The 25675-nt window shown below is 38.9% G+C and overlaps 1 protein-coding gene across 12 annotated transcripts in view; it reads right to left on the reverse strand.

Moving 5' to 3' along the window:
• Nucleotides 1-369: 369 nt before the first annotated feature.
• Nucleotides 370-25675, reverse strand: part of SRRM1 (serine and arginine repetitive matrix 1) — a 31783-nt gene continuing 6477 nt past the window's right edge. For 3 of the 12 annotated variants that reach the window (XM_027520220.1, XM_027520214.1, XM_027520205.1), the window contains 14 exons: nucleotides 25522-25637; nucleotides 23400-23603; nucleotides 22734-22922; nucleotides 22325-22444; nucleotides 20009-20283; nucleotides 15123-15203; nucleotides 14527-14613; nucleotides 13101-13245; nucleotides 12716-12757; nucleotides 10192-10302; nucleotides 7708-8169; nucleotides 6928-7123; nucleotides 4134-4343; nucleotides 2736-3758 (listed from right to left, as the gene is read on the reverse strand). In XM_027520220.1, coding sequence (XP_027376021.1) covers nucleotides 3654-3758; nucleotides 4134-4343; nucleotides 6928-7123; nucleotides 7708-8169; nucleotides 10192-10302; nucleotides 12716-12757; nucleotides 13101-13245; nucleotides 14527-14613; nucleotides 15123-15203; nucleotides 20009-20283; nucleotides 22325-22444; nucleotides 22734-22922; nucleotides 23400-23603; nucleotides 25522-25637 — 2343 coding nt within the window. In that variant the 3' untranslated portion in view covers nucleotides 2736-3653. Of the gene's footprint in view, nucleotides 901-1924; nucleotides 3759-4133; nucleotides 4344-6927; nucleotides 7124-7707; nucleotides 8170-10191; nucleotides 10303-12715; nucleotides 12758-13100; nucleotides 13246-14526; nucleotides 14614-15122; nucleotides 15204-20008; nucleotides 20284-22324; nucleotides 22445-22733; nucleotides 22923-23399; nucleotides 23604-25521; nucleotides 25638-25675 lie in introns of those variants that run through there. The other 9 variants (XM_027520231.1, XM_027520180.1, XR_003507170.1 and 6 more) reach the window with 8 other exon arrangements.

The following is a 25675-nucleotide window of genomic DNA, read 5'->3' on the forward strand; positions in this document are numbered from 1 at the left end:
CAGGTTCTACCCCTGGGTTGGGAAGATCTCCTGGAGGAGGAAATGGCAGCCCATTCCAGTATTCTTGCCTGAAGAATTCCATAGACAGAGGAGCCTGACAGGCCACAGTCCATGGGGTTGCAGAGTCAGACACAACTGAGCAGTTTGTAACTTAAATGACAGAAGTCAGACACAAAAGGGCACATACGAAATGATACCAATGAAATGTCCAGAATAAACACATCTATAGACAGCTGGGTCTGCTGGGACTGTCAGGAGAGTGAGAAGTGACTGCTAATAGGCAGTGTCTTTTTAGGGTAATGAAAACGTTCCAGAATAGTGGTGACGGTTGCATAACCTTGTGAATATACTAAGTACCACTGAACTGCACACTTTAAAATGGTGAATTTTATTTAAAGAAAAAATTACATTGTAAAGAGACGATTAAAATCCCTTTCACACAGCCAAACTAAAACTTGTCATAGTTAACAGAATGACCACATATTATGTTACCTAAGAAAATGGGGACCTCGCTTTGTACTATCGTTACTTTATATGTATTAACTAACACATTAAACTCTTTAAAAACGGAGGTTGTTCCATTATTTGACTCAGATCCAAGAAAGGGAAGCACTTAGATGTTAAGTAACTTTAACCAAGATCACACAGTGGAAAGCTATGGCAGAAACTTTGGCCTGCCAGACTTATGTTCTTGCCCACTCCAGATTGTATGTTTTTATCCCCAGGAGGCAAATCCTAGATAGCTGGCAGGAGTCACCATGTCTTCGCGTTCCTCACCTCAAGCCCCAGCAATGTCCGGCAAATGACAGTCAATTAAACTTCTTTCCCATCTGTTCATCCAGTATTTGTGCCTCTACAGCCTACTAGGCACTGGGGACAGTCACAAGCAAGACCAAGTCCCTAGGGACCAAAAATACGTCATTTCAGGTCGTAATCATTGCTATAAATGAAAAAAGAGAAGTCATGAAAGCCTGTCTGAAAAAAACCTAGTAAAGAAACAGGTTAGATTGGGCAGTGAAAACAAAGGCTTTTGGAGAGAACAACTTTGATCAAAGCAAGAGCAAGGACGTAGATATGGCTTGAGCAGACTGAGGGGAGGACATGAGGATGCCCAAGCAGGTGCTACTGGGTCTTGCAGGCCAGAGTAAGAAATTTGGATTTTACTGAGGCAGGAAAGAAGAGTCTCTTGAGGGTTTTGAGCAGTACTATGATCTGACAAGACTCCCTGGTAGCCCAGTTGGTAAAGAATCCACCTGCAAACGCAGGAGACCTGGGTTGGATCCCTGGTTGGGAAGATCCCCTGCAGAAGGGAATGGCAACCCACTTCAAGTTCTTGCCTGAAAAAATCCCATAGACAGAGCAGCTGGGCAGGCTACAGTCCACAGGGTTGCAGAGAGTCAGACACGACTTAGCAACTAAACTACCACCATGATCTGACAGGCTACTGGGAACAGAACAGCCTGTGTGCATGAGTACTGGAGGGTGGACGCCGCCACTGACACTATCGACTCAATTCTGAGTGAATGTAACAGCTACCAAATGAGACTGAGACAAGATCGGAGGACACGTTCAATTTGGTATGTCTTTCAGACACCCAAATGAACTTACCAACCAGGTAGCTGGACAGGGGTCTAGGTCAAGGGGAAGTTTAACTGGAAAACGTGACACATCAACAAAAAGACATTTAAAATCAAAGGACCTAGGGATTCTTTTGTGTTCGGCAGCTTTCTCTCCAGACTCCCATCACATCACATTTCAAAGCATCCACGAGAGAGAAAAGAGCTAGTGAGGTAGAGGAAACCTGGTGTTCCCTCTAGAAGGTAAGGGTTTCAGCAAAGGAGCGAGTAAGTCCAAGTCTGCCAGCAGGGCGAGCGAAGGAGGGAAACTGATCGCTCACTTTGGCAAAATGAAGGCTGCTGCTTACCTTAACAAGCACTTCAGTCAAGTGGAGGAAGGAAAGCCTGCTGAATAAATGAGACAAGTGAACAAATGCACTGAATGAGTGAATGGCTAGACACAAGTACCCCCAAATAATGTTCATGGGTTTGTTCATATTGGAAGGGGTAAGTCAGGAGCAACCACCTTAGATACGGGATATTCTGTGCATTTCCAACATTACCGAATTGTAAAATCAAAAGGAAGTCACATGGAAGATCCTTGAACGCTCTCTTAAGTTGCCCCATACACAGAGATGTGAATGCTACTGTTCTACCTTACACAGTGTTATCAGCTTCCAAGTTCTCTCAAATTATATTACTCTCCTCAATCTTAAAATTAAAAATGGCCAGTAGGGAGCCAAACACCATACCCACTGACACCAGACACCACCCATACCAACCACCCTCGCCCCGCCCCCCACACAGGTGCACGAACGCACCTCTGATAGAGGGAGGCTGCTCCAGTCATTTGTTAACCTTCATTCACTTCCTGGAATGTGCCACACTCCTTCTGCCTTGGGGTATACATACTGTGTGCTCTGCCTGAAATTCTTCTCTTCCCCTATGCCTGGCTGACCTGCCCATTATATATGTTCCAATCTCACTGTGTACTTCCCTCTCATGGCACTTATCATATTACTAAATAAAGATGCCAGGACAATTTTATCACCTTGTATTTCCCTTGCCCAATCCTTCCTCTGCCAAAGCTGCCAAGGGGGTAAAAATATAGGCACTGTAAGATTTCTAAGGTGGGTCTCCTGCAGTATTCAGATGGGTAATAAAAGTGAGTGGCCAACATTTTTAAATTTAGAAATTTATTCTGTTTAATCCACAAGCTTTATATAGCTTTAGTTAAAAAAAAAAAAAAAAAAACAGAAACAAAAACAAAACAATAACAGTGAAAACAAGACACTATTTCAAAGTCTGGGCCCTTCCAGCTTTCCAAATACAAGAGCTCTGAAAGTTGTATATACTGACTGGAACAAGACAAAATTATGAATGGAGCCATGACATTTCATAAAACAAAATTTTACGTAACTGAAGGATCCTTCCTGGGGCTAATTAATTGCCTTTACAAAAAAAGAGAAAAGAATGAAATTCCAGTGTTCCAAATCAACTTGTTACACATCTATATAAACCCACAGTGTCCTGGCAAACAACATGCTTTCATTTTCTGTCTCATCTTAGAGCTCGAATCCTGATTCATTTCAGCAGAGACTCCACAGGCAACAGGAAAGATTGTGGCATTAAAATATTCATTTATACTTTTGTGGTAGTTCAACAGTGGTCTTATTTCTGGGCAAGCTTGCAAACCATCAAGGTTGAAAGCATCATAACTTAAATGGGTGCTAAGACTCAAATGAGAAAAAGGAAAGAAAAAGAAAGAAAAACCTCTGGGAATAGCCAGGGGTATTTAAAGGAACCATAAGAATGCCAACAATATTTAAACCCCCTTTTTTAAAAAGGGGATTTTTCTTTTTTGGCTTAAAATACTTCACTCTAAACGAAGTTATGTCAGCTGTCAATGAAAGAATGTCACTAACACACTGGGGACACCTTTGCAATGTAAATCCATGCCCTTGTTTACATGGTGAACTTCAACCTAGCAATTATTACAACAAATGTTATAGTCTAAAGCTCAAACACATTTTAGCAATTTTGAAATTGAATTGCGTACAAACCAAATAAAATTTACATCGTAACAAACATTTCCACCTAGGACTGTGGGGACACTTGAGCCTTCCGCATTGATCTCAGGGCCTTTTCACGCAGGTGCTTTTCTAAGTCATCAAGGTTATCTTCAGGCTCACTTTCAGTCTCCTAAAAACAAACAAACCAGAAAGGTCGTATCGTTAAATCTTGAGACAACGGTCGCCAATGTTGAGTCTTATCTGTGGTGATGGCAGCACGACTGTGTGAATATAGTAAACCATAAAATCACTCCACTTTAAATGGGTGAATTACATGTTTAATCACGTCAAAGTGCTCTTTAAAATATACATTAAGCCTTTTGAACGTTATTCATATTCTTATTTAGCCTTAGCAAATTCCTGCTCTTGGTGGGTGGTCCTAGAGAAACCAATCAGAACAGAGTTAACACTGGGCATCTAATTATTAGAAGAAAATTACAAGCTACTTCTGCACACCAAATAATTTAGCTCTTTGTACAAACTGCAAGACAGGGCCCATAAATACCTTCTTAGGCTCTGGCTCTGCCTCCGGTTCTTCCTGTGCTGATGTGGTTGTGGGAGCAGCTACAGCTGCAGGGGTCACAGCGGCTGCAGCAGCAGCAGCTACAGCCTTCTCCTTCTTGTGTTTTTTGTGCTTCTTGTGCTTCTTATCCTTTTTGTGTTTCTTGTCCTTCTTTTTCTTCTTTTTCTTTCCACCTCCTTCTGGGTCTGAATTCTAGAAATCCAGAAAAACAAAAGCAGTAAAGTCAACCTGTCCAATGAAAAATTTTATTTCAAGGGAATAACCAGCTGAATTAATCTCAGAATTTCATAGGGCTTCAGGGGGAAGAAGGTCCAAGACCAGTCACCACCAAGAAAAGTACTCCTAAAGATGGGAGTAAAGACTTCCAAGAGCTGAAATAGATCCTGAAGGTAAATGATTTAAATTTCCCCAACTAACTTTGGGCTTTTCCGGTGGCTTAGCAGTGAAGAATCTGCCTGCAATGCAGGAGACGTGGGTTTGATACCTGGGTCAGGAAGATCCCCTGGAGGAGGGTATGGCAACTCACTCCAGTATTCTTGCCTGGGAAATCGCATGGACAGAGGAGCCTGGTGGGCTACAGTCCACAGGGTCGCAAAGTGTCAGACACGATGGAAACAACTGAGCATGTGCGCCAGGTCTCCCAGTCACAAACCATGAACCAGGTCTCCAAGACTGGCCTGAGGCTGGGTCTACTTCCAGATGCAAGGAAAAGCTCCATGATGAATACGAAGAAAAGTCTCTGAACTCACCCAAACTGAATTCTGGTTCCTGAACCTACTGGTCAACCTCACACAAGTTGTCTGACTTGTTCTGAGGCCTTTTTATCAACCCCAATTGAGTATTACAATCCCTAATAAAGCTGTTTACGATAATTAAAAATGGGAATATCTGTAAATCACCCATCATACCAGCCTAAGTAATAAAAAACTATTACCCTAATTATAAGTGTGTGTGATTGCCACATCTCTAGTCACTGATCTCTAGAATGCAGGGTTATTTATTCTCCACTGCATATATTCCAAATTTAAGCCAAGAGTAGTTTCTGCTATAAATGCATCTAGTCTGTAATGTAATTTTTAATTTCATATTTCCAAGCAATTACTTAAAATTCCTCATCATTCAACTAGTCTGCACAATAACACAACCCAATTAAGATGGACAACTAACTACTGATGTTTTTTATACAATATAAGAATCTGCCACGATTAATGAATCACAAAGGAAAACAGTTTAAGCTCTGATATTTTACTATCCCAATGATATGTAAGCTTGATGATGTAAAAACAAGAATGTTACTCTTATTTATGTAGCCTGCCAAATATAAGACTGCTGCTGCCGCTGCTAAGTCGCTTCAGTCGTGTCCGACTCTGTGTGACCCCATGGACTGCAGCCCACCAGGCTCCCCCGTCCCTGGGATTCTCCAGGCAAGAACACTGGAGTGGGTTGCCATTTCCTTCTCCAATGCATGAAAGTGGACAGTGAAAGTGCAGTCGCGCAGTTGTGTCCGACTCTTAGCGACCCCATGGGCTGCAGCCTACCAGGCTCCTCCATCCATGGGATTTTCCAGGCAAGAGTACTGGAGTGGGGTGCCATTGCCTTCTCCAAGATAAGACTATCTGGGTCAATAACGTACTTTCTGTTTCATCTAATATTTCACATGTTCCAAGATTCATTTGTTATTACAGAAATAATGTATTTCCAAATTAAGAGCATTAAAATGTAAAGGAGAAAAATTAAAGATCACTAATTATTCTCCTCCAAAACCACTGGTGACATTTTGACATCTTGTGATACTTTTCTTAAAAAATAAAATGTAATCATACTAATAGACATGATGGTGACTGCAGCCATGAAATTAAAAGACGCTTACTCCTTGGAAGGAAAGTTATGACCAACCTAGATAGCATATTCAAAAGCAGAAACATTACTTTGCTGACAAAGGTCCGTCTAGTCAAGGCTATGGTTTTTCCAGTGGTCATGTATGGATGTAACAGTTGGACTGTGAAGAAAGCTGAATGGCAAAGAATTGATGCTTTTGAACTGTGGTGTTGGAGAAGACTCTTGAGAGCCCCTTGGACTGCAAGGAGATCCAACCAGTCCATTCTGAAGATCAGCCCTGGGATTTCTTTGGAAGGAATGATGCTAAAGCTGAAACTCCAGTACTTTGGCCACCTCATGTGAAGAGTTGACTCATTGGAAAAGACTCTGATGCTGGGAGGGATTGGGGGCAGGAGGAGAAGGGGACGACAGAGGATGAGATGGCTGGATAGCATCACTGACTCGATGCAAGTGAGACTGAGTGAACTCCGGGAGTTGGTAATGGACAGGGAGGCCTGGCGTGCTGCCATTCATGGGGTCGCAAAGAGTTGGACATGACTGAGCAACTGAACTGAACTGAAGATCAAAACTTTCATTGATTGTGTAATCGTAACTATTCCTAAACAATACTAGAGAGAACAGAAACACTAATTTGCTCCTAGATAATATTAGAATCAAGGTGTTTTTTTTCCCCCATTTTTCTAAGTTATTTATATAGCTCAACCTTCACCACCAAGATTATAGAAATTAATACTATAAAAGACACTGGAAATTAGTGGATGTCTATAGAGTATTAAGCATGCACAGTGATGCAAACACCACCACTTATGCGCCTCCTTTTGAAGTCCATCTGAATCACAGAAAATTATGCTCCTCTGAACTACAAAAGACAAAAACCTCTCTCCTTCCAAGTAACCATTTACACTTATAAAGGATGTCCACAACAGGGCAGACATACCCTTGCCGGTGATGGGCTTGGTGTTGGGCTTTTAGCCTTTTTAACCGGTACCGCTGGTGACCAGTTGGTGGAGGGTGACTGAGACTGGACAGGTGACGGAGGTGCTGGGGGCTTTTTAGCTGCTGGCTCAGGAGATCCCGAGACAGATCGGGAAGATGAGACCCTCCTTACCGACTGAGGGCTTGGTGAGGCAGCTCTAGAAACAGAAGGAAAAAATAAAACATTCAGCATTCAAAACAGAGATCCTTCTTTAAGAGAAAACCACCAACTACCATTACACAACCAGATCACCAACTTTAATATTTTACAGCACTAGTTTGCTGGTTGATTGTATCGACACAATTTTTATCATTTAAGTCTCCTGGAGAGTAGTTCCAAGCCCCACTATCCTCTACCCATTCTATTAATGGTTCTTCTTGTAGGAAATTAGTAATGCCATATTTAACACTGCTTTTATCAGTCTTACAGACATGCAAGAAGCATCCTATGCATCGCTTCAGAGCTGGATTTGGAAGCACACTTCTCAATTAACCTGATATCCTTAAGAACCAATAAAATCCTCATTTAGCTCATACCACAAGGAACTATCCTGAAAACAGAAAAGGATATATGAATAGGACCGAGAATTTGCCTTAAAGTTTGTATTCACAGCTGTTCTTTCCTGTTCTAAATGTGTGTGTGTTGTGTGTGTGTTGGGGGTTGGGGGGAGGGAGGAGCTTCCAAACATAAAGAGCTATGCAAGTTAAGTGTTCCTAACCAAAAAGGATAAAACGTTTTTACTTTTTTATCTTTTTGGGTTCCGGAGTCCTGGAGACTCTCCTAATGGGCCTAGAACTTGGAGATGGGGACTGCCTTCTTTGGGGTGACGATGATGCTCCTCTTCGAGCAGGTGGAGGACTTGAGGTCTGAGGAGCGCGAGGCCGTGGTGAGGGCGAATGCCGTTTGTTTGGCTGTGGTGACCGGGCCTCCCGGGCAGATCGGCTCGGGGAAGACCCTTTCCTATGCTTTGATGACAATGAAGGCGAACGTCTCTTGGTGACTGGGGAGCTTCTTTGTTTGGGAGGTGGTGAATGGGAGACCCGACGCTTTGGTGGTGGAGATGGTGATGCCCTTCGTTTAGGAGGGGGAGGGGGCGAAGCCGTTCTTCTCTTTGGAGGTGGAGAAGGAGAGTATCTCCTCTGTATCGGAGGAGAGTATCTTCTTGGGGAAGGTGAGCGACGGCGTGGAGGAGGAGACGGAGTCCTAGGAAAAATACATCATGAAAGCTTAAAGGTCCAACAGGACTAGAAACAGAATGCAAAAAAAATTATGCACTTACAACACCAAAGAGAATATTTCTAAGGGGAAATGCCATGCCTTTAAGTTTAAAAAAAAAGAGAAATCACTTAGTAAATTACTGTGAATCCTAAATGATAACAAATAAGACATTCTGGGTAGTGGAGATTTAGGGTTCAGATTGAATTCAAATTTGTCAAGTCATTCAGCAAAACCCATGTAGAATCAATTTAATATTTCTTCAGAAAAGAATCCTGCATTGCTCTGAAGAAACTGAAAATCCATTACTACTATGTAGAAACTAGATAACTATATTCATAAGATTCTACTGACTATGCAACTTGAACTCAGAAGTCTGCTTTAAAGAGCTGTCCTGTGGGGAACACTCTCTACACTGGTGTTTGGACTCTGTATTAATAATTAGTGCTCACTTGCACAAGGTTTAAAAGACATCACCCTGCCCTCACTGAGAGACTTGCATTTTGGGAGTCAAAAGAACAGTATTCAATGGAAATCTACTGCTAGGGAGAATGCATTCCTGCTGAAGTCCCACTTGGCCTTCCTCTTAATGCTTAATCCCTATATAACCTTAACTTGCCTCTTAGAAACTAAACCTCAAAATAACATTCAGCTTCAACCACTTGATTTTCTCCTGAAACATTCAGACCTTGAGCTCCAAAGTTTTACTGTCTAAAAATCATCTTTGGGAAAGGCCATACATTGTGCAACATCATAGAATGCATTTCCATTTAACTCTTATTAGTAACTCTGGGCTTCTGCCTATGGGGTCACATAGAGTCGGACACGACTGAAGCGGCTTAGCAGCAGCAGCAGCAATAACTCTGAACCCAGATTTCCTCACCTGGAAAATGGGAATACCACTATTAAGCAAGACCATCTTGCGGACTAAAGATAAACTACATAAAGCGTTTAATGGTTTAGGTGGCACATAAAAGGCATTCAGGGTGTAGTCACTATACCGTTTGAATTTGTGTTTGAGCGATTCTCTTAAAAAAAATTTTCCTTTTACTTTGAAATCATTTTTTATTGACAGAAGAGCTGAACAATAGTAAAGACGTGCCACTTAACATCTCATATAACTGTAGAAAAACTGCCAAGACTAGAATGAACCTTAGTGCTAATTTGCTCTTAACTAAAAAATACTAATGCCACCTTAGTTTTCCCCAGTAATGTTCTTTTTCTGTTCCAGGTTCCAAAAATTAGGATCCTACATTGCATCCAACTGTCCCATGCCCTTAGTCTTTCTGCCAATTTATAATAGTTTCTCAGTCTCTCTCACAATCCATTTTTCTTTGAAGAGTACTAATCAGTTACTATGTAGAATAGCTTTCAATCTGGGTTTGTCTGAGATGGTCAGTGCTCTGTGTTCAAAGACCCAGTATCCAGAGATTTAACCAACCCATATTCAATGGGCTGAAAATATTTGAACATAAAAATGTTCCCCCTAAAATCACTAGAGTGATTCTATCTTTTAATTTACTTAACCTCTTTTAATGATATATGGTTTACAAATCATAAAATTCACCCAATTTCAATTGTTTTAGTATATAGGTGACTCATGAACACAGGTTTGAACTACATGGGTCCACTTATATGTGGATTTTAAAAAATACACACAGCAGTACTACACAACCTGCCGTTGGATGAATCCACAGATATGGAAGGCCCAACTGTAAAGTTAGAGTCAGATTATCAGCTACTCGTTGGTACCTTTGACCTCGCTGAAGGTCAACTGCATTCACAGTCTTCACCCATCATGACTCCCAGTTCCCATCCCACCCTGGCCACCATCACCAATCTACTTTCTCTCTCCCTCTACATTTGTGTGTCCTGGACTTGTCAGGTAAATGGAAATGTATAATATGTGGTATTTTGTAAACAGCTGGACGAGGCCACTCGAATAAATGTTTCAATCACAGAAATCCAAAGTTGCTCCCACTAGCACACACGAGCCTATTTCATAAATACCTTCGTCGTGGTGGTGGTGTGGGAGACCTGCGTCGACGAGGTGGAGGAGCAGGAGAAGGAGAACGTCGCCTTCTGGCGGGAGGTGGGGAGGGACTTCTCCTCCGTCTACCACTAAACCAAAGAAGAATTATAGTTGATTCAGAGTCAGTAACATCTGTAACTAAGTGATCGAGATGATTTAGTTTCAGTCACTGTCAACCCAAAGGGCAGGAGCCATCACTCCATCCCTAGAGCAGTGTTTTTCAAACTACACTGCAGTCAGTCAAAACTCCGTCAGAACAGATTTAAATTAAAAAAAGAAAGAAAAGAGAAAATCTAAGTGTTTTAACTATGGTAAATTTTCTTGTGTGAAACTTTTGTTGCAGTATATAAATAAGCAGTCTGGGTCACATAAAACATTCTTAACATGACACAAGGTGAAAAAACTTTGATAACACTACCTCAGGGAGTTGCTTTTTAACTGGACTGTACATTGGAAACAGCTGGGAAACTTATCTGAACTTTGTGTTCACCAGGTCTTGGCTGTGGTCCAGCTGATATAGGTTATTAATAAAAAGGTTCTTCAAGTAACTTTTGATTCCTTGTTAGGAAGAACTGCTGTAAAGCCTAGAAAAATACAATGTTCTAATATAGATATTTAAAATTAAAGGCCCAAAATCTGGGTGTCAGTGCTCCAAGTTCTTGATAAAAAAAAAAAAACAAAAACATTCCTGTGGTTGAATATGAGTTGCAAACAATTAATTAAAAACACTACTCCAAAGACAAAGAAACAAAGCTGCCTGAGCACTTAAGCCATCATGAGGAGCACTGTGGTTAAAATATAGATAAGAATCATAGACCTTTATTCTGAGCTCTGTTGCACAACCACAAAAGGCACACTTTCTCAAGTTAACTTGTCTTGATTCCCCAATAAAACTAAGGAGAGTTCATTAACAGAACAATGAAAATTCTAACATTCATTAACAAACTTGATTTTTAACTTAATTATGCTTTGTGAAGACTAAGATTTCACTTTAAACAGATTTAAGACATAAACTACAAGCGCCCAATAGGTCAAGACAGATCAGCTTCAGATGACATGCAGACACCAAAATTTTAATTACAAGAAAGACAGTAAAGGAGAAGTCAGTTCATTAGCAGGGTTAATACAGGTAATGAAGATTTCAAATGGGTAAAGACATCTGGGTTTTGACTCAAAGAGAAAAAGGTTTACACTCACAAACCTGAGTGATGAGATGATACAAAGCAGAACTCCTAGTGTGTTATCAGTAGATATAATAGCGCAAGAGGCTATTACTGTTGATTATATGGCTCCTCTTTTAAAATATTCTCATTAAAAAAAAAAAGACAAACCTGAACTCAGATTAGAATCTATGATATACTAATGACCTGAGATATTCACCCTGTGCCTCAGTTTCAGTTGTAAAATGAAAGGCTTGGCATAACTAAAAGGTCTCTTTCCCTATGTTTCCATGTGAGAAAATTGAAAAGAGAATAAAACCATAACCTGTTAAAAATAAAATAACTAGCATACTTAAGGAACTACAAGAAAAACTTGATAATCACTTATAACTGGAATCTTGACACTGAATAGATCTACAGCTTCTTTAAGCTGATATGACACACATTTCAGGGATTTAAAAGAGAAAAAGGTAAATATCTTCTAGTTACTCTGAACACTTAATGCCAACCCAAGCCTTCAACTGTGTGTAGACACTGTTGAGTATAGAAGTCCCCCACCACCCCACATTATGTAAGAACCAGTTTCATTAAGCCTTGAAACACAAAGCAGCCCTCAGGAATTAGGAATAGACAAGTCTCAGAATGAAGACAGCTTATTATCTATGCAGTGGCCTCTTCAGAACCACATCATTTCCTTAGTCACATGGTAATGAGGACAAGTTATACATGCAACAACTACTGTTTTACACTAAGTATGATTAATATTTGGGCTTCCCAGGTGACACAGTGGTGAAGAATCTGCCTGCCAATGCAGAAGATGCAAGAGACATGGGTTTGATCCGTGGGTTGGGCAGAGTCCCTGCAGAAGGAAATGGCAATCCACTCCAGTATTCTTGCCTGGAGAATTCCACGGACAGAGAACGGGCTACAGTCCATGGGGTCCCAAAGAGTCGGACACGACTGAGCACATGATTAATATATCTTTAACTATTAAGGAAGGAATATTCAACAGCCAAAGACAAAAGTTTAGAAGCATGAAAAATATTGCTTTAAGCCTTAGTCATTTTTTAACCTTTTAAATGTCTCTCCTAAGTTTCTCTTGCCTTCCCTATCATCATCACAAAGTCCCCCCACCCCTGCCCAAATCTAAAGAGCTATTACTACTGTCCTACCTCATTAATTTGATGTGTAAGAAAATATAATTAAATCGAACCAAAACAACTGAGGAACTTCTCCACCATCATAACCTGTAAACCTGAGAACAGGATGTTACCTAAACAGTAAATTAAGTCACTAGAACTTTGACATGTAATCCTAATTTACAAAATAGCATCTAACCAACCTTTTAGTCATTGGCGATTGCCATCGCTTTCCCATCTGCATCCTGAGAGCAGTGGAAAAAAACAAGTGTCAAGAATTCCATTCACCAAATTAATAGAGATATATATATATATATTTTAGATGTTCAAAGATAGTCAGGAAGTAAATGCCATGATTTAACTGGTCTATTCAGGTCATGCACATGCATGACATGCTGGTACAAACTTACTAAATTCTCATTAAACAGTAATCACTGAACAAAACAAAATGCAAATACCCCCAAATCTGACCATTTCCTACTATAAGCGCTAATGAAATGGAGTTAACCAAATTCTAAACAAGCCCACAGCCCATCCCTTAAGTTATGAAGCTTTATCACAACTACAGATCAAGAGTGAAAACATTACCGAGGGGAAGCCTCTTTCTGGCGCTTTCGAGGTGATGGAGAGGCACTCCGGGAAGGGGAATGTCTCCGTCGCCTGCCTACCTCACCATTCTTCACATGGGACCTTTTGGGTCGTTCATCTTCTGAGGAAGAGGAGGAGCCAGAATCTAAAATTACACAATAAAGAAAAATTTACATCAGATGTATGCTTAACAGCCTGTACCCGTTTTTGGAAGCTAAGCAGAGGGAGTATCCAAATTAGCAAATCAAGTTCACTAATGTAAGTGAGCACACATACAAGCCATGAGTTCTGAAAAAAAAAAGACAATTACCAATATGGGCTCAATGACTTCAAAGTCAAGCATACATAAATATATATTATTATATAATTATTTCATACAAATCATTTCCATAGCACAAGCCAAGAAAACAGCACTCCTTAAGAATCTAGTGATTTTCCAAAAAGCTCAGTCAAACTTTGCTCAGTCAAACTCGAGCAATTACTTAATTCTAGTTACTCTAAGCACTTTTAAGGCTACTGAAAGCCTGACTGGGGTTTGAATAATTTACTTCATATCCCTATTATTATCAAACAAAATATATCTGACATTTCCTATAAACATCAAAAAAATATCCAAAACATAAACGCATTTTCAAACATTTCCATAATTAACTATATCTTAAAGGAGCTGCAAAAGCTATATAGCTTTAACTGACTTAATGTCATTGTGGAATGCTTTGGTTTCCATTTTATAAATGAAAAGGAAAGGCAGTGTCTAGACTCCATCACAAATACCAACTGAGTTAATAAAACCAATATATCTGACTTTAAAATCAGATTTCTGTGTATGTACATTTTAATTCAGAAATTTCATTTTATAGATACACTCATATAAACACATACACAGGAAAAAAACTAGAAATAACCTAACTGTCCAAACAGGCAAGTGGCTCCATAATATATTATCAATATTTTAAAAATGTTGCAGCCAGTAAATAAATGAGGTAGATCCTTAAGAACTAACAGGGGAAGATGTCTAGATATAGTAAGTTAAAAAGGCAAGCAATATAATCTACAGTTTGAGCCTGTTAGGTGTTTTTGGTTTGTTTTTAAACTACAGATACTTAATACATGCACAGAAAATTTCTAAATAAAACCTTTGGGGAGTAAGACTGAGGGTTGAGGAAAGAAACATACTTTTCCAATTTTTATTCCTGTTTTAAATTTTGTACTCTGAAGATCTATTACTTTTACAGCAATCTAGAAGAAAATTAAGTTTTTAAGGAAATACTTAATACCAAAGCTCCAAAACTAACAATCCCTCGTATTTCTATGAAGGCACAAAAATATTTCTCCTAAATACACTCACTACACTTACGGATATTTTTATCTTAAATATTTTTATTAGGATATGCAGAGAGAAAAAGCATGTAGTCAGTGTCCATACCAGATGAAGACTGCTGGTTCTGTCGTCTATACTGGCGTCTCTGCTGCACAGAATCTGCTGCAGCCATTTTGCCACCTTTATCTTCTTCTGAAAGAAGGACGCATTTAGAAAGTGCTTCTTTAGTTATGCATACAGAAAATATACATATTTGAGTTGGGAAATGTTCTCCTAAACTTTTACCTGTGATAGCTGGGTCAAGCACTATCTACTCTTTTTTTTTCCCCCCAAATAAAGGAGGAGCTTAAAATGTCAATTTAAATGCTAATTTAGATTATCTTCACCAAATATAATGAAAAAATAAACTTATCCAGGCATTTGTGACAGTTCAGGCTGTGTGCCAAGCACTTATAAACATTATTTCAGTTAATCACCAAAGACTAAAGGATGGTACTATTATGCATTTCAGAGATGGAGGGGAGGGGAGAAGAGGCTCAGATAAATTAAGTAATTAAAGCAAAACGTAGTGGAACTAGGGATTCAAACAGGCCAGTCTGACTTCCAAGTCCTAGCTCTTAATCATTAAGCCATAAACTATAATTAATCTTTAACCAGAATCAAATTCAGCTTAAAAAACAAAACAAACACAAAACACGTACCCGATTCAGACAACTCTACTTTCCGAGGCTTCGGTGCTGGTGAAGGGGATTCTCTTTTCTCAGTACCTTTATGTTTTGTCACTAAAAACAAGCGGGGAGGGGAAAAAAAAGCCCCACTTACATACATTAAAAAAAGAAACAAAAGGCTACACATCTTAATGATACAAAAAAAGTGTGACTCTTCTCATAAATAATTTACTGACAATTAAAAAGTTCTTTTAAAGATCCTGTTGTCATTACCTGAAGCAAAAGAAGTAATTCATAAATGTTTGGTGAAAAGCCTCAGAAAGTTCTACAATGACTTTAAAACTTTCAAACTTTCTCCCAAGAGAAACAGTTCAGAGAATAGCATTTCAGTTCAGTTCAGTATGCAGAAGGAAATGGCAACCCACTCCGGTATTCTTGCCTGGAGAATCCCAGGGAGGGAGGAGCCTGGTGGGCTACAGTCTATGGGGTTGCAAAGAGTTGGACACAACTGAGCGACTTCACTTCACTTCAGTTTGGTAAACCTCTATGTGCTACCTTAAGCACACACTCTTGACCATGTAAGCACTTTTAAGCACTACTATAGGTTGGTCCAGAAAAGTAATAAAGATGATAAACAATTAATACATAAGATCTGATGAAACTTTCACAGAGAAAAACATTTGATCTGGAAATCTGAGGAACAAATTGGTCATCTAAGAGATGAAAAAAACTTTAAAAAAAGTTGGTCTTCCCTGGTGGCTCAGTGATAAGGAATCTGCCTGCCAATGCAGGAGACACGAGTTCAATCCCTGGTCTGGAAAGATCCCACATGCCACGGAGCAACTAAGCCCGTGCACCACAACTACTGAGCCCTCACACCTCAGGGTCTGAAGCCCACACGCCCTAGAGCCCAGTGCTCAGCTACACGAGAAGCCACTGCAACGTGAAACCCGTGCACAACTAGAGCACAGCCCCAGCGTGCCACAACTAGAGCAAAAGCCCAAGAAGCAATGAAGACCCAGCACAGCCAATATATAAAATCATACATATATATATATATATATGTAGACTTTCACCATGGTAAAAATACTAAACGCTAAGGCTAAAGGTTTCTTTCTAAAGCTTAATTTAAAAAAGTAACCTCAACCAAAGTCACCCAAATAATTCAAGTGAACTAGGATCTGAATCCAAGACACTATTTCTATGGCATAGGCATAAGCTTTAATTTCTAACAATTACTATTTCTGTTTATACTGTCCATCCCATTGCTTCAACTAAAATCAAATGTTTATACATAATCATTAATCTTACCTAAGATTAACCTGAAATATCAGAGAACAGTCCTCTAAGAACTAAACCTGAAGACAATATGATCCCCTCAGGATCCTCACATTTGTTTTTGTTTCACTGAAGCAATTAACATGGAATGTTTAACCTAACATTTATATAATTTTGTTTAACAGACATTCATATTCAAATTTCTCTAAAGATTTATTTTAAGAGGCAGTAATGGCAATCTAATCATCTTTGCTGAGGCAATCCAATCAAAGAATTTAACTATACTTTTTATTAATTCTACCTAATAATAAGCCTTTTGGACAAATCACTGGAATGGCTAATGAATCCAGTGATTAGATAATCCAGTGACTAATTAGTGATCAGTAGCAAGACTGCACTTAACAAGTATTAGCCTCCAATTAAAATAAATAAATTTATATTAAAACATGCATTTTAACAAATTCAAAGGCACAAATAGAAAGGCCTTTAAAATTTTAAACATGCAAAGCTCTTTTCTGGATAGGTCCCTCTTCATTTTTAAGTGTCAGTGAATCTTCAACTCTTAAAATGATATTTTAGGGGATCTAGTTTATAAACCTGCATATCAAAGTACCACTTTAGAGAACTGGGTTCTGAAATGTGTACTTGGATGCCAAAATGCATTTTCCTCTAAGAAACATCAAAAATGTGGTTATGTTTGCTATATATTTGGCAAATAAATGCCTGTTTAGTAAATAATGCAATTGAGCTATAACATTATATTTTTCCCCTACAGAAGCTTGTTTTTGGAGTTTTATCCTGATTTAATCTCTACAATGGGTTGGCTAAAATAGTCTTGAGTCATTATTGATATAATCAGTGCTAAACATACTCCCTACTCTGGCTTAATAAGACTAACTGAATCATAGCATTATTAATACTGTTTCATCAGTGCTTGCTTGTCTAGGTAAGATTTTTCAACAGTTCATTTTTATCTTAAAAAAAAAAAAAAAAAAAGCTTATTTTTATGTTGATGTTGTTTCGTTTTTAGTGTTAAAGGGGGAAAATCATTCTAGCATGAAGTTTGAAATCTCCAAAGTCACCGAAAAATCAGTATTTTAAATTTATTTCAGTAGTCCTATTAATCATTAATCTTGCAGACTTGCTTGAAAGATCAATCTGGTAAAGATAAGCTACTCTGTGACCAGAATTATTAGTAAAAGAATCATTAAGTATTTACAGAGCATAATTTATATTGCTGCACTGATCTCAACTTAAAATTATCATCACCACTATAGGTACAGATCCTCTGGAAACATATTTCATTAAATATTTCACTGATTTCAAAGCACTGTTTTATGTACTAAGATAATGCCAATTTACCTATGACATGCCATTGATTACAAAATGCTTCCTTTCAGATGAGAATGTGTATTATATTCCAAATAGTTTACCTTTAATTCTCCAAAAGTTTTCCTTCTTTCCCCCCACTCCATCCACCCACTATTAACAGTAGAACCTTAAGGCCGTGATTGATAACTACCACATGAAATACAAGAGTAAAATACATCACTTTTCAATGGTATCACTACTCGTATTAGCAGTGGAGACAAGAAAGGAACTTCTGAAATCACACTACCAGCTACAGAAGCTGAAAAACTTGATCCTGCCTTCCATCTCTCTCCCCTAACAATCAAAACAGGCATTTGGGGTTAGGAAAGCTGGGAGACATTTTTCAACTGAGAACCCAAATTCTAGTTCTGGCTGGTTGACCCTGACCAAATCACTTAACCTGAGAACCTGTTTCCTGATGACAATCTCTGAAGTCTTTCCTAGCTCTGAAATTTCATCACAAAGGGTTGGGATCTCTTTACTATAAAAAGCTATTTATCTCCAAGTAGTTAGAACCAGTATTCAGCTTCAGTGGACAAAAGGCAGCTCTCACTACACTGCCCACAGTCTGCTTCTTTGGTTGGGTTTTGCCTGGACATGGAAGACCTGTCCCATCAGCTCCAGGAATATAACTGGTCCCTTGTCTTCCACCTTCACTTCCCTTCACTGTGACTTGTTTTCAAAAAGCAGCAGTCCACTCTTTCTGACAACATATCAAAACAAGAGGTGGTACCTGTGCAGACCCTAAGAAAGGTAACAATGCTTAATCAACTTATTTAATAAGGATTCAGTCCTTCCGCTCAGGTACTTTAATTAGCCTTTGGTGATGTAAATAGAAAAATCATAATCTGATATATGTCTGCAAGGTAACAGGTATCTTCATAACACATTTTTTTAACTAGACAACTTTATAGCTCCAGAGAAAGGAAAGAAGTATTCAGAAGTGCAAAAACTTCACCAGAAAAGAAAAATAGGTCAGGGCAATAGGCATCAGTGACTGGGAACTCTTCAACAGAAAGTAATATGGGACATGATTATTATGAAAGCAAGTTATCCTAAGACACCCATACTTAAAGGTATCTCTGTTTTTATTCAGCTGTCAGTCTGATGAGTCAATGCAACAAAAATGACTGCATAATATTCATGTTATCAGTACATTAACCTGTTGAAGTTCAGAAATAATCTAATCACTCTTTACATATTACCAGCATCTGACAGTACCCTCACCCCTCACTCTGACAGCATGTCTACACTTCACACTAACAGACTTCAAAAAAGCAGAATGTCTTTCTAGAAATCACCATATTGCAGAGTTATGGGGCCAGAGGGTGATGGAGGGGTGGACACAAACGAAGCAGCAGGGTGCTGATTAGAAATGCTGCTCTCGTCAACCTCAAAAAAACGCAACAGTTAAGATTTTGCCTGCGATATCCCCATTTTTTTCCTTTATAACCTGAAAACTTAAATGTGATCAGAGCAATCCCAATATATATTAATCTACAGATTGCTCCTTAAAACCCAGTTACTGTAACAGTTCTTTTATGATCTCACCCTTCCCCCTCTACTCACCTATCAGGTTGTTTATTATTCCAGCCCTAAGTACCAGAGGCTCAACTCAAATGGATACCATAGTTTTTCTCCACTGTGTATTTAACGCTTAAGAAACAAACGCCAGCAGACCACAACCTTCACTCAAGACTAACATAGCATTCTACTTGCCTGGCAGGATCACAGATCATAAGTGCCTCAGAAATCAATCTGCAGAATAAAGCAAGGACGACACTCAGAAGAACCTTGCCTAGAGCCTAAATTAAAAAAAACCAACCAGCTTTTAGGAGGACACCATGTTCCTCCCTAGAGAGTACAATATGCCACAGAAAGAATTAAAACAGAATATTAAGTCCTCCAGTAAGATATCAAACAAAATATCTGCAGGGTATAAAAAAAGTTAACTGGTCTCATAGTAATAAAACGATCCCTTTACCATGACAACACAAACTTCTGGTAAGTTACCCCAACTCTAACAGCTCACGGCTGGTAATAGTACATTTTTCCACCTACTCAACGCCAGAGGGCAATGCTAAAAACAAAACCATTTTACACGTAAACTCCATTTCAGCAAACCCCCAGGAGCTTAAAGCAGGAAAAAAAAGGTGAGAGTCTAAGCAAATTTGCAAAAAGCACGACACAAATACTACCCAGCTATCTCATACTCTGAAAGGAGCAGGGACAACATGAAGAAGAACATACTGTTTTTATGTGATTTTTACCTTTACCTGAAGTTCTCCCTGGAGAGACAGAAACACGACTTTTCCTTGTACGGTTTGACTGCTGGGGTGTTGGGGAATGACGAGTTTTTGGCGGCGGAGTAGCTGGAGGTGATGGCCTATGCCTTCGCCTCGGAGGACTTGCTGAAGGAGATAACCTACGAGTTTTTCGAGGAGGGCTGGATGTCCTCTTCGGAGGCTTCTTTGGCGGTGACCGGGAACGAGATGAAGATGATGATGAACTACTCCCAGACAAGGATGCCGATGAACGCCTTCTTCTGTGGAACAAAGTACTCATGTTCATTAACTGCATGTTTAGAGAGAATGACCTTACAGGTATGTATATGTACAGTTTACACAAAAATACAGCTATTTTTATCCAACTTTTGAGTTTATGTAGCTAAGCACATAAATGAGTTTGCTTTTTTAAAAAAGTGTGAAACAAAACCAAAACCCAGGATAGGAAACAGCTAGTTCTGAGACTAACTAAATAACTTATTCTGATAAATGCTTCTGTTTGAGAGTTGTCTTTCCCATAGTTATAAAATGTCAAGTGCTATACAACTAACCGGTCTCTTCTCGCCTTAGGAATAATGAGTGCTTTGGAGTCTGCATACAAAATTGGGGTGGCAAAGTATTTTTTCATTTAATAACACAATGTCAAGCAACCTTTTATGTTGCATTAAAAAAAAGCACAATATTAGGAATTCATTTAGCTACATAAACTTAGAAGCAGGGGACTCTCGAATTCTGCGGCAAAATCTGTGGTAAGTTCTGTTGCAATTATGTGTACCTGCAGAATTCACCTTTGGCGGAAGAATTCCTGAGAACCTGAAAAAAAGAAACCCTACCTTAAGTGTGAGACAAAAACTGGCTGAAAGGGAATCTTACACAATCTGCAAATTATCTTGACTGCTAAATGGCTCAGTAAGCAATTAAAACACACTGTTTGCAAAACTCCAGTATGAGAAGTAGCTGTTTCCACTAACCTTATACTACAAAGCACCAGCATTACTTTTCTCCTAAGGAGGAACAATAAATTTTAGAAAAGTGGGATGCCTAAAATTGACCATTTACATCTTTAGTCTCACTAGTAACATCAATTCCATAATTTCTGTTAGTACTTATAAAAAATGGTCCAAAATATCTGGACAACTCCTCCCTGGAAAAAAATACTGTCTTTTTTGTTTGTTTCTGTCTTATTTTGGCCACATTGCAAGGGTTGTGGAATCTCAGTTCCTCAATCAGAGATTGAATCCGGGCCACATTAGTTAAAGTGCCTAATCCTAACCACTAGACCACCAGAGAACTCCTCCAAAATATCTTCTTTAAAAATATGGGATTCTGGAAAACTTCAGACTGCAGAAACAAAACAAAATTACAGAGCTTATTATCTCCAAGTTGATTTGGTTCCTTGAAAAAACTTCAGAGACTCAAAACACAAAAAATTCTGTCCTAAATATAATCTGAAGCACAATAACCAGTTCCTTCTAAAAACAGGTGAAATGCATCGTCAAGAAGGCACAAAACTCTGCTACCAGTACACTACACCTCTACTCAAGGCAGGTGTGGCAATAATCTTTTTGTTCAAAGTATTTGATCCTAACATTTTACCTTATGCTAATTTAAAAATTAAGAACACCAGTATTGACAAAGTGACTTTTATGCCAAGTCTCTTCAAAAATAGGACCAAACTGCCATTAATGGTTATTATCTATGGAATGAGGCTGTAATTTTCAAATCATTTCATTTCTACTTGAACTGTTTATTGTTAAGTACTCTTATTTCTTTAATATGGAAGAAACATTATGTATAATGGATTATTTTAACACTCCAGCATTTTTGCCTGGGAAATCCCATGGTGGGCTACCATCTACTGGGTTGCGAGAGTTGGACACGACTTAGTGACTGAACAGTAACAAAAGCTGTTCATCGACTCTATAGTCATCTATATTCAGAAGCTAGTGGTAATCAAAAGCCAAAAGGAGAAGGTGAACAATTCCCTTACTTGGTTTAAGATTTCCTGGTAGGGTCCAAAAGGGTAAAGATGAACACAAATACCCAAAAAGATGGTGAATGTCTTGTTTTTTTAATCTTCTAACACTGGATTAAGTGTTATCACTCAAAAATAACAGCATTACACCTCAAATGAGGTATCCCTTCATGAGACATTACCTATTATTGCTCATGAGTTCTTTTTTTTTCTTTCCTGAAGGAACACTAACTCAAAGATTAGCCTGGAACAGACAAAATGCACTTCTGTACACCTGACAGCTCCACATTTAGAAAAGCCACCCCCCCAAACCCCCAAACCCTCACCGTCTCACTGGAGATCTACTCCTCCTGTGCCTTGGTGGAGGAGGCATTCGTCTCGGCGGGGTTCTTCTTCGAGGAGATGGCCGTCTTCTTGGGCTTGGCCGCCTTCTAGGTGAGTATGATCTGCCACAACAGAATTAGAATCTGAATAAACCATACGCAAGGAATGAATTCCTTAGCATAGTTTTCTCAACAGCTACATTTAAAAAATGGATTTCAAGGGACACAATTTCTTATTTGTGTGGAGATTTTTAATAGAATGTAGAGAGTGTTCTCAAATTATCTCTGGAAATCCAAAACATAAACCTGTGCTAAATTAAATTTTCTACTGCTTTGAAATAATTTACCTAACTCTACCTAGGAGAACACATAAAAATCCAACATCTATTCAGATCTTAAAGGCACTACTCACCTTGATCGAGATCTATGGCGCCTTCTTGGTCTAGTATGAGAAGGAGAGCGAGAACGTGTCCTGGATCTTGACTTGGAACGTGACCGAGATCTTGGTCGGGTCTTTTCCTTTTCCTTTTTGGAGTTTTTCTCTGGAGAAGGTTCTTTAGGCTCTAGTACTGGTTCAGTCTTGGGAACTTTCAGGATGTCACTGTGGGGTGGGGGTGGGAGGTTGAAAAAAAAGCTTATTTTGTGCCTTTTCTACTCAGACTCCTAAGTCTTAATACAATGATATGAAAAAGTTATTTTTCTCTTTAAAAAGTTTTCAAAATCTATGAAGACATCTAGAAAGATGTATATACATCACTGAAATCCAGTGAACAACTAACAATTTTAATCACATGTATTTTTTAAGAGTGCAAAGGTGTCCATGATACGGGGGATGGGGGAGCAAGCTACAGTATATACAATATCTGAAACAGCACCACAGGCAGGTAGCAGGGGTCACCTCTGGGTCATCTTACTTATACTCTACTATAAAGTTTTAATTTCTTTTCAACAATCTAACTTTACATTTTAAAAACCTGTAAGGAAAACAAGTTTACATTTCTAACTCACAAGTATATTTATTGTCACTTAATGACAGACTAAAACTGTGATATTTAAAAATGAATTTTTATGTACTTGCCTCGTAGAAGTGGCCTCTTGTACTGAAGGTTCTTTTACTTTCACTGATGGCTCGGGGAGCTCTGGAGTTTTTTCCTTCTTCTCTGGAGCAGGGGAAGGACTCCGGCTTTTGGTTCTGTGACGGGGAGATCGAGAATGACTGCGCTTTCTCTCTCTCCTGACAGGAGAAGATCGTCTTCTAGGGGAAGGAGATCTGGATTTGCGTCTAGGATGAAAGCAATTTTTTTTTCAGGTTTTTTAAATAACATGGACCAGGGAAAAGGGTCAAAATAAGTGAGGTTAACCTTTTACACCATTGTCTACACCTGTGCAATTCCTATAGATACAAGATATTGTCTCACATTTATTTAACAGGAAAAGGGCTGAGATAACACCAGAAAAACAAGCAAATGAAGGATAATAACATTCTCTAGTTTAACAGTTATAAGTGTTAATCAGTCATGTCTGACTCTTTGTGACCCCATGAACTGTAGCTCACCAGGCCCCTCTGTCCATGGAATTCTCCAGGCAAGAATACTGGAGTGGGCTGCCATTTCCTTCTCCAGGGGATCTTCTTGACCCAGGGATTAAACCTGGGTCTCCTGCATTGCAGGTGGATTATTTACTGTCTGAGCCACCAGGGCAGTCCCATAACAGTTATAAGAGAGGAACATACTGACCTAGGACTCTGGATTTAGGTTCTTAATCATTCTGAGAGTTGAGAAGACCAAAGGACAACTTTTTACAGGAAGAGGACATGTAAAAGGAATGAAATATGTAGAAATAAGAAAGCTGTCCGTTTAAAGTGAAAGTCACTCAGTTGTGTCCAACTCTTTGAGACTCCATGGACTATGCAGTTCATCGAATTTTCTAGGCCGGAATGCTGGAGTCGGTAGCCTATCCCTTCTCCAGGGGATCTTCCCAACCCAAGAATCGAACCAGGGTCTCCTGCATTGCAGGTGGATTCTTTACCAACTGAGCTATCAGGGACACTCTGCATATAAATCAGATCTAAAAAAGCAGTTTAGATCCAGACAGATCCCATCAAAATTCATCAGGTACTCTTGGTATTGCACAAAAAATGACTAGGGCAATTAAAGCAATATGCTCTTCAGAAGAGGATGAATGTATCAAACTTGCCTAAGAGAGCTTTTTGGGAAGAGAAGCCCCTTTTCCATTTCAACAGCAGTTTCCCTAACCTGAAATAAAAGAGTAAATCTGGTTCACTTCAAATAGTTACCACTATGATTTGTGCATAACTCTAGAACTACTGCTTCCCTGCTAACAGCTTTTCATATCAAGTATATCAATAAAAGGGACAAAGAAATTACCTGCTCTCTTTACTAATTCCAGCCAGCTAATTTATGAAGATATTAGAATCCTAAAAACGGAAAGCCTAATGGAATTCTCACCAGCAAAAATACAAAAGTTGAATCATGGATTAAAAAATGGGAACCTAACCATAGTCTCAATGGAAGGAAAAAGAAAGCAAGTATCTGTTTTGCATTCAGTACAACCATCTAAGAAAAGTGCAATATGAAAGGCTAGTAGGTATAGACTTCTAATTGAAAAAAAAAAAAAAAACTAAAGAAAAAAGAATTGGAGTACATTAAAGTAACTCAAAATAATTTAAAGCAATATGAAAGACAAGCCAAGATTTTGATTTAGGAATTAAAGGACTGACTAATTTACCTAGATTTTAGAGATAATTATTATAGTCAAATGATGATCTGTCTTAAAACAAGAAATACCTTAGTCCAGAGGCAAGCCATAGCTCACCACAAAAACTGTATGATGGAAAAATTTCCTGAATTGTACTGTTAGCTTCCTTTTTAAACTGTGTAACTTTCTGGACACAATATTTTAATACCTAAGATACTCATAAAACATTAGGTATGCACCATATGTAAAATAGATAGACCATGGGAATTTGCTGTATGATTCAGGGAACTCAAACCAGGGTTCTGTAACAACCTAGAGGGGTGGGAAGGAGGTTCAAGGTGGGGAGGACATATGTGTACCTATGGCTCATTCATGTTGATGTATGGCAGAAACCAACACAATATTGTAAAGCAATTATCCTTCAATTAAAAATAAATTAACATAAACCCCCCAAAATATCAGGTATGCAGATTGTGCGGTACCTTCTTGGGCTTCGAGACCGCTCCCTTTTTTCTCTGCTGCTTTCTTTTTCTTCTTTATCCCTCTTATCCTTGTCTTCATCTTGCTTTTTCATAGATGCCAACTTTTCTTGTTCAATCTGTAAAGATAAGGTTTTCAAAGTAAACAGTTGACCAT

Source organism: Bos indicus x Bos taurus, chromosome 2 (assembly GCF_003369695.1).
Source record: "Bos indicus x Bos taurus breed Angus x Brahman F1 hybrid chromosome 2, Bos_hybrid_MaternalHap_v2.0, whole genome shotgun sequence".
NCBI classification, from domain to species: domain Eukaryota; kingdom Metazoa; phylum Chordata; class Mammalia; order Artiodactyla; family Bovidae; genus Bos; species Bos indicus x Bos taurus.